The following is a 12,780-nucleotide window of genomic DNA, read 5'->3' on the forward strand; positions in this document are numbered from 1 at the left end:
TTAAATGTCCTGGTAGGGAGCAGATGGGAATTTAGGTTGATTTAATGCCCCTTGTATATGGGTTCTCAGCATGGACTTCCGTTAGGGTGCATTCAGGAGGAGAAGGAGGATAGGCAGGAACACAAATGTAGGAAATCACAAACGCTAGAGCCAGGGATACACAGCAGCCAGGGGCAGGAGTATAGAATAAAGATGGCGCCTCCTTGGATGTGTATGAGGTATGAGAGAGAATTGTAAGTAGTTGTATAGTGATTAGAGTAAAATAGATTAAACCGGGAAAAGAGGTTTATATTGTTAGGAGAATAACCTCTAGGTTTAAGCCTTAAGTTTCTTGTGTGAAGCAGCTCTAGGTTGTTCCTGTCTGGTCTGCCATCACTGGGGTATTTCACTCCTCATTAATCCAAGTGTTAGCAGGTACAAGTGAATTAACAGCTGCTTCATCAATATTGTGTGATTGTGTTACTGAAGCCACTCGACATATATTTTTGTTAAAGGACTCCCTATCATAAGTGTGTGACCTGAAAGTGAGATTCTTAAAACCCTGAAAAATAATTTGTTTCATATGCAATAACAAGAACTTGTGATACTTGCTGGTACAGTAATAAAGTATTTTTGCATGGGTCTTCATCCCTGTGCACCAATGACATGGGAGGAGGCGCTACCACCCACACCCGAGCTACCAATTATCTTGGAATATGGAGGATGCTATGAGGTACCTCTACCTCACAGTTGTTATTCCATCGTGTCACACTTACAGTTGTTGGAATTTCGGTAGTCTGCATTGTTAATGGTGTTTAGCCATTCATTTGCAAAATTTAGACTACCAAAACATGGGATAGGAAATGTACTTTTAGGTTTTAAAGTTTGAGAAGCTTTTAAAGTATAGGTCTGTCATTTTTACTTATTAAATAATATTGCTACATCTGCTAACTTGGTACTGAGGGCAGAGTGGAAGGACCATCTTTGCATGCCTGTTTGTATTCTCAACTCTGATCTGTTATTTAGTAGATTTTGTGGGTATATTTTCACATTAGAATTATTTACTGTATAAAAGTGAATCATATAGAATATTTGAAATATTTTTGAATATGAAGGTAGCCGTTTAAGTTGTGTACCTGTTTACTGTTCAGGTGATGTCACTTCCCACATTTCAACTGATACAAATACCGTGACTGAAGCCTTAAGTCAGGAATTGAACTCAGCTTTATGGAATTCCTTAAGAGCAGTCTTCCTTTTTGCCTTCATGCTTGGCTTGTCCAGTAAGCTGTCAGTCTTCACCCTCATTGGACTACCTATTATCATAGCTATTTCAGCTCTGTCTGCAAAGTGCCATCAGGTATGTGGTGCACTGTTTGTTAATGTTAAAAGATGCAATAAATCAGAGTGTTTTTATTCCACATTATTTATAGTCTTAGATCCTCTCTGTTTCTGCCGTACTGTACTTAGCTGGCTTTGCATAACACCAGAATTGTTTTTCATTTTGAAGTAAAGTAAATAGACTAAAGGAATTTAAAGTTTGGATGGTTTTATTGACAGTGACAGAGCAGGTTGCACACTTGCTTTTGATGCCTTGAAGGTTAACAGGATGTTGGTGTGACTCACAAATTAGCATTGGTCAAGTCAGTGGTAATAGTCCCATGGAACTTGCCAGTAAACAAAAGGGGAGTTTACTCAATGTTCTGGCCACATTTCTTATAACGGTTATAAGTGCCAGCCCATTTTCTCAAAGAAAAGACCTGTAAGTACAGAGGAAACTTGTATAGTCATGAAAAAGTTGTTCCCTATGATTATGTAAATCACAGCTACACAACACACAACACTGTGAGCACAAACTGCTAATATACATTAACATTAATTCACAGAGTTAAAAGGAAAGAATTACATTGCACATGCAACTAACACACACTATTGGAAAAAGACAAATTTGTCAAAGAAAGCAAGCTTTTTTGGGGGGGGGTGGCAAGTTCGCTACTACTATCTTTAATTACTCTCGCTTCAAGATTAAGTCACCTCTGAGAAGGTGTAATGTGATAAAATAATTAAAACACATCTCTTGTTTTTTTCTTTTAGCTTTACCACCTTAGAGTAAAATAATTAAGTAAAATGTATCCGTTAGTTTAAGGTAATTTCAGAGTAAACTAAATTCTAAGTCATAATTCCTGTCAAAGGTTAAACTTAATGTTTTTGTGGGACCAGACAACGTAATAGGAGGCATTCTCATCAGTGTCAGGTATACACTACCCAGATCTCTTCTAAACCATTCAACCTCAGCCATTCCACAGAATTTGTGCTTGATGGGTAGAGAATAGCTATTGTGACTCTAGTACACAAGGATGACCCCTTTACAGTAGACCCATCAGCTTTACCAGCCTTAAATATAAAGTCATGGAACATAAAATAGCAGAATTCATTTATGCAGACATAGGCAGCTTATGTGATCCAGACCCTTCTCAGTGTGGTTTAGTGAAGGGTAGGTCCTGTCTCCTGAACATAGTGAACTTGTTTGAAAAGTTATAGAGGCAGTGGACATGCTTTTTATCTTGACCTGAACTAGGCTTCTGACGTTATCCTGTACATTGCTATTATTGAAAAATTAGACAAAGTTAATCTAATCCTCTACATTGTTTGGTGGATTACAAATTGACTACCCAGCAGATTCCAAGTTGTAAAAGCTGCTAATAACCACTTTGAACATAAATTTGTAACAAGTGGGGTACCACAGGAATGAGTACTAGGCCCCCTCTCCTGTTTGGCAGTTATTTTGCAAATGTCCAAGTCAGTATCTCTGAAGTGTAGTTGACCAAGTTCATTGATGGCCGCAAGCTAAACACCATTATCTGCTCATTCAGGTACACTACACTGCTCCAGCAAGGGCTGCAATTTGCACATGCCTGATGTAAAGAAAACAGTCTCAGGCTTATTGCAAGAAAAGTTCAGCAAAAAATCTGCTCCCATGTCATATAGGTGGTACACCTCTTCTAACAGATATGGTTATGAGAGACCTGGGTACATATCTGGACACCTCTCTCCCATTCAGTCATAATATTTCCACCATAGTCAGGAAGCCCTTCTTATCTGGCATTATTAGTTTTCAAAGGAATAGTTTCACGTTCCAAAGAAACCGTCTTGCTACTGTACTCTTCCTTTAGATAATGGGCAGATCACAACTGCTGAACTCTCCTGGAGAACAGATGATCTCTAAGAGGCTATTAATGGACAAGGAGAGCCTTTTGTCAAGTCTGCAGCTGCGCAGTTTTAAATTAAGCCTCAGTGAAACACAGAATGAAAGCAAATGGCTGCCATGTTTTCATACACATTTAATGAGCACCTATTTAAAAAAGAAAAATAATAAAAGTAACTGCAGAAAATGGTTACACGCAGGGCTCTGCCAGTTGAATTTCCCCTTACTGTCTGCCACACTTTAAAAAGCCATGTATAGCGAGTATGGAAATAAAATTAGTGCACTTAACTGCATTTTAGGGATGCATGTGTTTGTGTGTGTGAAAGAGAGAGAGTCAGAAAAACAAATGCAAGATCTCTCACTGTGTGATTTGCAGATAAACAGTGTGTGCGTGCATGTATGTGTAGGTCAGATAAACAGTGTGTGCGTGCATGTATGTGTAGGTCAGATAAACAGTGTGTGCATGCATGTATGTGTAGGTCAGATAAACAGTGTGTGCATGCATGTATGTGTAGGTCAGAGAAAGAGAGAGAGTGAGAGAGACTGAAAGACAGAGAGAGTGTGCCCCTACTAACATCTTTGCTCAAGAATTCTGGACAAAGTCAACATAATTGGGGTAACATACCCAAAGTGTGGGAATTTACTCTAATTCACTTAAAAGTTAATAGAACAAAACATTTTGCTTCAGCATGCTTCTTTATAAACAATAAGAAGCATGAAAAATCTAATTTGTTTCAAGGGACAAAGAAAAAAATGTGTGGCAAAATGAGGGACAGCTGAAAATTATGTGGAGTGGGGGGGGGGATGCATTGCTTTGCACTGTATACATTTTTCATTTATTTGAACACAATGAGATATCTGAGGTATCACTCAAAGTGACTGTAACTGCTAGGTTTATTTGTGTGTTTGTGTGTGTACGCACATATGTATGTCAGGGTGTGTGTGTGCGTGTATATGGTCTATATGACTTTCTGCATATGTGTAAAAAAAGTCTCTGCATCTGTTACTTTTTGTATATGTATGCAACTCACTTTGTACGCACGTGTGTGTGTCTCTGTGCGGTCTATATGAGTTGCTTCAAATGTGTGAAAAACTGTTTCTCTGCATTTTTTACTTTGTGTATGTATTAACCTCACTTTGTGTGTGTGTATGTATAAATTAAATACTTTATATATAAAGGTATGTTTTGTATTTAAAGTACATCCTTAAACAGTCATTACACATCCTTTAACAGCTATGGAATATTATGTGGATTAAGTACTTTACATCAAAAAGTAAAAAGTGACAGCAAAAATACTTAATGTTCAAAATATCGATAGTCAAAAATAACTAATCCTAAAATACCGACAGCTAAAAAATACCAAAACACAAAATATTGACAAAACCTAAACGCATCCCAACTCAATTTATTTGCAGGGGGGCAATCCCCACACCCATGCTAATTATATATACCAACTCAGAGGTTACACAACAGTAGGGAAAACACATATACCCTTCCTTATTGTAACTTCAGTTTTGTCAATATTTTGTGTTTAGGTGACTGTCAGTTTTTTATGTTTAGGTATTTTTGACTGTTGCTATTTTGAGCATTTTTGCTGTCGATGTTTAGGTCATTCAGGCAATTGCCATGCCCCCATAAAAAGTATGTGTATATACTAATAGTAAAACAAATGCAAACCAGTTTAACAGATAGCCCTTTTTCTAAGCTCAATAATTCCCCCCAGTGTAGGTGTTAAAGGGGGAGTAACGGACCTTCCAGGACTGAAGAAGCCATCTAAGCTCAATAATACCCTTCAGGAAAATGAGCCATATAATGCTTAACTGGCTATGACTGGATAGATTATAAGTGATGTATAATGTTTGCAACTACAGTTGGTTCATTTGTGTCTGTGATACATAATGTTTGCAACTAAAGTTGTGTCAGTGTTTGTTTTTAATTTATATAAATGTGAGATTGCTTATGTCATACATGATAATTTAATAAAAATGCTTATGAAAAAAAATAATGTCCTTCAGGATAGGTATTAAGAAGGGAATAATGGACCTTCCTGGAGTGAAGAGGCCCCTCTACCTTTGACTTTGAGCCTCACAGTACCTCTGTGTAATCAGTTATTCTCCCAGTAGCATCACACCTGTTTGGCATTATTTCTTCCTTATCAGACCTATCATCAAGTACAGTACCACCTTTGGCTTGTACAAATCTAATCCTATCATTCAACTGGAAAGGCCATACTGATTTTTAACAAAAAAATTAAAGGTCTTAAATCTTTCAACTAATCAGCACAACTCTTTTTATACTTGGTAGCCTGCCAGCTACTCTGAGATAACCTATGTCTCACTTTTTGAGCCGTGAAAGACCCCTTCCCATTTGATCTCCTATTTCCTTGCAAAAGTAGTAGTTGTACAAACTCCTGTACTAAAGAAATAAATTTACACCAAGAAAAATAAGACTCTGTGGAGGAATACAGGTGCATGACTCTATATTTCCCCAGCCTACAGAATAAGTTAAAGTAATTCTTTGGTTACATTTAAGGTCAAACTTGATGAAGGGATGGGAAGAGAAAAATTTACACAAGGGGTATCTCGTACGGCCCTGCTTGATTTAGGTGATACTGTTAGAAATTTGTAAAAGGTAGCAAGTACTTTTAAGTGTGTTCAATTAAGTGTCTATGACTAGGCATGTTATGGCCCTTGTGATTGCTTGCCTAGTGTTTGTTTGTTTCTGTGTTCCTATGTAAAATTTTAGAACTCAGAAATACATTTGTGGTATAAAAACTAAGAGAAACAAACAGACCTACTGATGTACATACTCCTGACTTTGTAATATTGTACAGTGTTTATACAGATTTCTTTAAAAAATACATGTATTTTAAAAATTCTGTACCAGTAGGATTTAAAGCAACTGAAGTGTATTAGTAATTAGAGACTGTTGAATGTGTTGTATTACATTTAGGGTACTTTAGTCTGATGTTGCTGTTTCTTAAACTAGTTTTATAAATAATTTTTTCTGCTTTGTATCCTGTACAGTTTTGTGCATGTTGTTGTATACAAATATCTGAGCAGTTGTCTAATCAGTTAACATATGGAGGTAAAGTCTACCTGAAGCTTGGTATGCTGTGTACCATAAGAAAGCACACTGCCAGGATACCATGGTTTCCTTTCCATTTATTTTCACAGTGCAGCAGCCACTCTTTATATGTAATGCTTGGTTCGTATTATTTTTAGTTCACAGTAAATAGGAAGAGCACATTTGTAGAGCTGAAGTGGGAGTTTGCTTTTACTTTGGATGACTTGGGCTGTAAACATGTAACAGCAACGTCTTTGATCAGTGACTGGAGAAAATGCACATTTGCATAGCAAGGCTTGACTGTATTAGTTGGAGCTGTCATTCCTTATAGTGAGTTTCTTCCCTGTTACAGATGTATTACGTGCTGTAAAATAAAGATGGCAGTCATTAAGATTTTCATTTTTCTTTACTTTCCTCTTCTCTCACTAGAAACTTGCTGCAGAGGTACAGGATTCCCTGGCCAAGGCCAATGATGTAGCTACTGAGACGTTTTCCTCCATTAAAACAGTGCGGAGCTTTGCTAATGAGGATGGTGAGGCAGAACGCTACAGCAAGAAGTTACAAGATGTGTACCAGCTGAAAAATAAGGAGGCGTCTGTCTTCGGAGGACACATGTGTATCAGCAATGTTAGTGTTCGTAGTTGCTGCCTTATGTCTTACAGATCACTCTGTGGTAGGAATCAGTTGTGCTTTCCAGCCTGTGAGGCACCTGATGTGTCTTGTCACATATCACGTAAATGGAAAGGGCACCTGTAGCTGTTCTCTCAGCTGGTACTAATGGTTCTGGCTTCTCATGTTGTAAGGTTGTACAGTCTGTAATTAACAAAATAGGTGTAAATGTTTCTGTGAAAAGTTAGTCAGTATTTGTGTAAGTTAGTCAGTATTTGTGTTTCTGGCTTTTGTTCACCTAAAATACCACCATAGAGCACTCAGTGCAGGTTTGAGTATCATTTTAAAAAACATTTTACAGGAATTTTATAGATACCATTTAGAAGTTTTCTTAAGTGGTTTAAATTTGTCAGCAGTCTTCATGTTCATTCACACCCATGTATGCTGTGTAGTTTTAAGGCACTTAAAAAAAGAGAGGCACAGTGACACACAAGGTTAAAGGAGATATCAAAAAGTGAGTTTTACTACAAATAACAACAAAACTTTTTATGGGGGCAGTAAGCCCCCTGCACTTTGTGAGAAATGCCCTTGCGTACTTCAGCTACACCAATAGTGAGGCTGTATGTATTCTGTGAAAAGGTCATACTTGATTTTCCAAATACAGTTTTGTTTCCCTAAAAATTCTTAAACCTGCTTTTGGGATTTCGTTTTTAACCTCAAGTGGTATAACATTGCTCAAGTTTAGAGAGTTGTGAGACTTGAAGATTAGTGATGACTGGGGCAGCATACAGGAGAGATGGCAGTAAGAAAGTAGAGGTTATATGTCTTCTGGCTATGTCAGTGAGGTAGGCTTTTACTCTGCTTAACATACTTCGTTTTGGATGATTTTTTAACCGTGTGTGATGCATACCAATCTAGAAAAAACATTTTCAGCAGAAGTGTAGAACCATATCTCCCCTTCCCTACATTCCAGCATCTGCCTATGAACAAGGACAATTAATGTAGTATCTTGAAGGGAAAACTATGTCAACTGCCTGATCAGACAACCATGATGTTATCTACAGTCCATTAATGATCAGGATCAGTACCATTTTACTGTTTATTTGATGCTTTATGTTTCTTCTTATGTGTTTATCTCTGTCACCCACCAGTTGTTGAAGCCTCTATGGTTGTTCATTTGTTCAGACATTATAAGAACCCAAACCATCCTTTTTTCACAGATCTCTGCAACTTAAAAAAAAAATCTGTTTTGTAGTGGCCATCATGTGTTTACCACCTGGACCCTGATTTTCTACTAGTTCTCCTTTAATTAAGCGGTGGGAACATCACCAGATAAGACTGCCCTCCTCTTATGTAGCAATTGGACACACTGACCAAAAAATGTCCATTTTATTTGTTTTATTTACATTTTGATTACTGGGGTAAAGCACTGATCACAGCATGACCAATTGCAGGCTCAGGCTAGAGCCGGCTGCGGTCTCAGCCCACTGTCTTGTGTTTGTACACTGTGGTTTGGAATCTTTTCTTATATCATCATTTCCATATAAAAAGTGGACTCTATTAGGACAATTTTTGGCAAAATGCATTGCTTGCATCACCTCTGTAATTTAACACACTTTTGTGTCCTCCTTTATGTGACTACAGTAATCAGCTGCAGTTCAGTATTAGTTTCCCATCCGCCACTCAAATGCCATGCATACCAATAGGTTTAGTAAGTGATGAAATACTTTTACAGTTCTCAAACAGCTTTAACACATTGTTAAAATCGAATACTCCCCAGAACCACATCAAACACAAACTGATAAATTCTGTGGTACCAAGAAAGAGGCAACAGTATTCCAAACTTAGTTTATTAGCACAAGTTTAGCACTTTTGTTCTGTACATCACATAGAACTTCCTCAGAGCTAAAATCTGTTATTATTGACACATATTTTATACATTAAAATCATATGATACATTGGTAGACCCAACCTACCAATTAAAACGGATTGCAAAGTAAAGCCACACACAAGGATAAAAATAAAAATAGCAATAAACTAAGTAGCGTCATAGTATTTCAACTTTAAAATTAATAGCCATTGAATAATTCAAACCTGAAAAACACGTTGCATTAACTAAAATTTGCCATTTTAATTTACATTTATTAAGATGTTCTATACTTTTCTTTTGTTAGTTGCCTCATAACTACAAAAGCAAAATTGTGGTCTTTCTTTTCCTGTATGTGTCTAAAAAGGTCATTTGTGGTCTTCAGTTTTTGTATAACTTCCATATGTTCATAAATTTAGTTCTTAAGCAGCCTCTGGGTTTTCCCTATGTAAAAAGCTGGACATTTCGAACACAAAGCTCCATACACCACATTTTTTAACTCACGCCAATAATGCCCTGTGATGAAATATTTTTTATTTCTAATAACGACATTACTAATTACCAGAATGTTTTTGCATTGTGTGCAATAGCCACTCTTAAACATTCCTAGGAGTCTGTTACTAACTGGTTGATTTTTCCTAGAACTCTCCATTAATGTTTTAAATGACATCCTTTCTTATAAACCAACATAGACTTATTACCTACTTTCTTAAGAATTGTATTATCGACTTGTATTCATTTTTGATAAAGCAGGCAGTGACCTTATGAAAGTGATTATAAAATATAACTGCATTCACATAGATCAAATAGTAAAAGAGGTGAACTTGCTGAGTAATTCCATCAAAAACGACCTCTTATTTGAACATTATGATAGCAATTATTTAAATATGTTTAAATCCGTGAACAATTCCTGTAGTATTTTCAACAGAAAGTTGGTGAAATTTAGGACAGATTTGGAAGTCTATGCAAAAAATGAGGCATATCCTAGGCCAGCAGGTTACCATGGTAGCTATTCCCATAGTCTAGGTAATGGTGCATCACTAATCATCAGGAAGAAGTCACAGCACAAGGAAATAAAAATGCAGCAGTTCCAGGGACCACCCCTTTAGAAGTTCCAGGGACCACCCCTTTAGAAGTCAGGGGATCAGACAGAGTCAACAGCAGGAAGCAACTTGGGGAAGATCAACAGCTGAGCAAGGAGAATTACATTCTCAAGGAGCCAAACTCCAACAGAATTACAACAAATGAAACAATTAGTGGTAGCAACAGAATTAGCTAAAAGAGCAGATGAAACCTACAGCTAACAAAAACTGCAAATAGTAAGCAACAAGACTTTAATTATTTTAATTATTCAGATAAAATAATTACTGGAGCTCATGCTAATGTGTTAGCTAAAGGGCTTCCTTTGTTCTGGCAAGAAGGGCAAACTTAATAGAGACAATTTTAGATATGAAACTGTTTGTAAGGAAATTAAATCTAGCCTTATGGTTTCCTGAAAATAATATCGACATCATGCTGAAGTTGAGCTGTCCTAGGTGTTTCAACCCCCCCTTGAATGTTCAGATGCAGATGTTTGAAAAAATGTGTGAACATGATATAAGATGCATTTTGTCAAAACCAAGTGAAAAGAAAATATTTAATTTATCTAAAACAGATAAGTTATTGTTAAATGACGTGTAATGATTCTTCTAGAGTCATGAAGCCAGACAAGGGGGGCTATAACAAACAACATCCAGTACACAAGTAAAATGAAAAGTATGTTGTGTGAAGAAACTTATACTGAAAGTTCTTTAAGTGAAATTAATAGGGCATACAGCCTTATAGATAGCTGTCTTTATGACTTGTTGATGGAAGGATAATTGGCCAAAAGTGAGTATGAATAATGATAAAGTGGCAGGGATATCTGGTATCCCAAAATTACATAAAAATGTAGATGGCTCTCCTTTTAGGGCTATTGTACATGCCACCAGGTCCAAAACTTATTATATCGCAAGATATGTGGACTACTTGGTCGATTAGTGTTAACAGAATAAGTCAAATTTGTAAAGATTCATGAAATTTTTTGCCTTAATAAATGATGAAAATGTTTTTTGTCACTGTTTATGCAAATAATTTGTATTCAGTAATACCACATACTCTGGGGTTGCAATGGTTTGAAGAGCAGTTTAAAATAGTAGCAGAAATAGATAGATAAAATGCATGGCAGTAACCCTGATGGAGTTGGTATTAAAAAAACTTGTATATTTTGACAAGCAAAATTTTAGATAAGCTATGGGTGCTACCTGCGCCCCAGCTTTTGCAAATTTGGTCATGACCTACTGGGAGGAAACTTATTTAAGTGAATTTAGTCACTCTTGGTCAGGTTATAATACTGTTTTTGGATAACATTTTTATTTTGTGGAGAGACACTACTGATAAATTTTAGGAGTTCATCAGTAATACTGTGGAATTTTTGAAGTTTAGTTATTCAGTTCATCCTGAAAGCTTCTATTCTTTATATGTAGAAATAAAAAAAAAGGATAGATCACAAGCTATATTTGTTTCTACTATTTACAGAGAATCTACTTTCTCTAACAATTACCTCCACTTTCATAGTCGGCTTCCTACATACCAGAAAAGGCTGTAGTAAAAGGGCAGCTAGTAAGGTTGGCAAGAATGATTCGGATTTAGATACATTTCTTGTAGTGTGTGAGGTATTGTTGGGTATGTTTTCTAGGAGAGGGTACCTCCAAGAACTTTTAACGGAAATTAAGGACGAAATAGTGTTCAACAGAGCACATGGTATTTATTGTCCCATACGGAGTGCAAACAGTAATGTGTATATTATGGATGAAAACAACACTAGAACTTTATAGGTTAATCATAATAGAGCATTTGTTTTGACATTCAACTTAGTAAAGCCATAGGTGATTGTTTCATAAAGAAATTGGAGATCTTTCAAGTCGATAATAAAGTTCTAAAGAAAGTAGGTAATAAGCCTACATAGTTTATTGTTATTTCTATTTTTAGCCTTGTGTGTGGTTTTACCTTGCAATCAGTTTTAATTGGTAGGTTGGGTCAAACATTGTATCATGTGATTTCAGTTATGTATAAAAGAAGTGTCACTAATAACAGATTTAATTCTGAGGAAGTTCTATGTGATTTACAGAACGAAAATGCTAAACTTGTTCTAATAAATTGAGTTTGGGATACTGTTGCCTCCTTCTTGGTACCACAGAATTTAGCAGTTTGTTTTAGCTTTAACACATTGCCAGGACTTCCAAACACAACATCTGCAAAGTCATCTTCAAGTGTATAATTGCTGTAATATAATGAGCATCGATATGCAAAGCTTTTATTAACTGCAGCCACATATAGCACCTGTCAAAAAGTCTGTGAAACATTTTATTAATCATACTTGCTGTACTCTGGGATGCAGTATGGATTAGAACAGCATCAGAAGTAGATAAGGCAATCCTCCTGTCATCATTTGCCCCTTCATCCTTCGCCAGTGAAGCATTTAGTAATGTCTGAAGTGGTTACTAGATGCATAAGTCATTTCAGAGCACCTGGTAAGGAGATGGAGTTTTTGCAGTGACATCATCATTTTCCCATGGTAACAAGATTGCTATTGATGTAAATTCCTCTTTGTTGCTCCAAATGACCATCAGTATAAATTCATCTTCATTGCTTCAAGTGCTATACTGCTAACAACCAGGAATAATCGTTGCCAGAGAACTGTCTACAGCATCCAAATAAAATCAGTCAGAAATGGTAACCTTGTTGTGACTCTTCATTAGCACCTGGCATCAGCCTGTCGTTCCCTTTGGAATTTGTAACTGCTGGAAAGAGCAGGGAGCTTTCCTTGTTTTGGTTAGCAGCCCCTCCCCATAAAAGCAGAGCATGCAACTTCCACGCTGTTAGTGAGGGAGGGTATACTAACTGGCCTCCATCACACATTTCAGTCACTTCCCTACAGTGTTGGGTATTATATTTGTAAAGTGCATTGCAATAAGCATGCTATAGTATAAATAGGATTGCTTGTTATTTATACTGAAATGGCTTAGATTATTTTAA

General features: G+C 36.6%; 1 protein-coding gene across 3 annotated transcripts in view; it reads left to right on the top strand.

Moving 5' to 3' along the window:
• Positions 1 to 12,780, top strand: part of LOC122811451 (ABC-type oligopeptide transporter ABCB9-like) — a 184,903-nt gene that overhangs the window by 95,314 nt on the left and 76,809 nt on the right. For all 3 annotated transcript variants that reach the window (XM_044083301.1, XM_044083300.1, XM_044083302.1), the window contains exons 5-6: positions 1,131 to 1,336; positions 6,678 to 6,875. In XM_044083301.1, coding sequence (XP_043939236.1) covers positions 1,131 to 1,336; positions 6,678 to 6,875 — 404 coding nt within the window. The remainder of the gene's footprint in view (positions 1 to 1,130; positions 1,337 to 6,677; positions 6,876 to 12,780) is intronic.

Source organism: Protopterus annectens, chromosome 9.part0, assembly GCF_019279795.1.
Source record: "Protopterus annectens isolate FY-2018-M chromosome 9.part0, PAN1.0, whole genome shotgun sequence".
In the NCBI taxonomy this organism is placed as follows: domain Eukaryota; kingdom Metazoa; phylum Chordata; order Ceratodontiformes; family Protopteridae; genus Protopterus; species Protopterus annectens.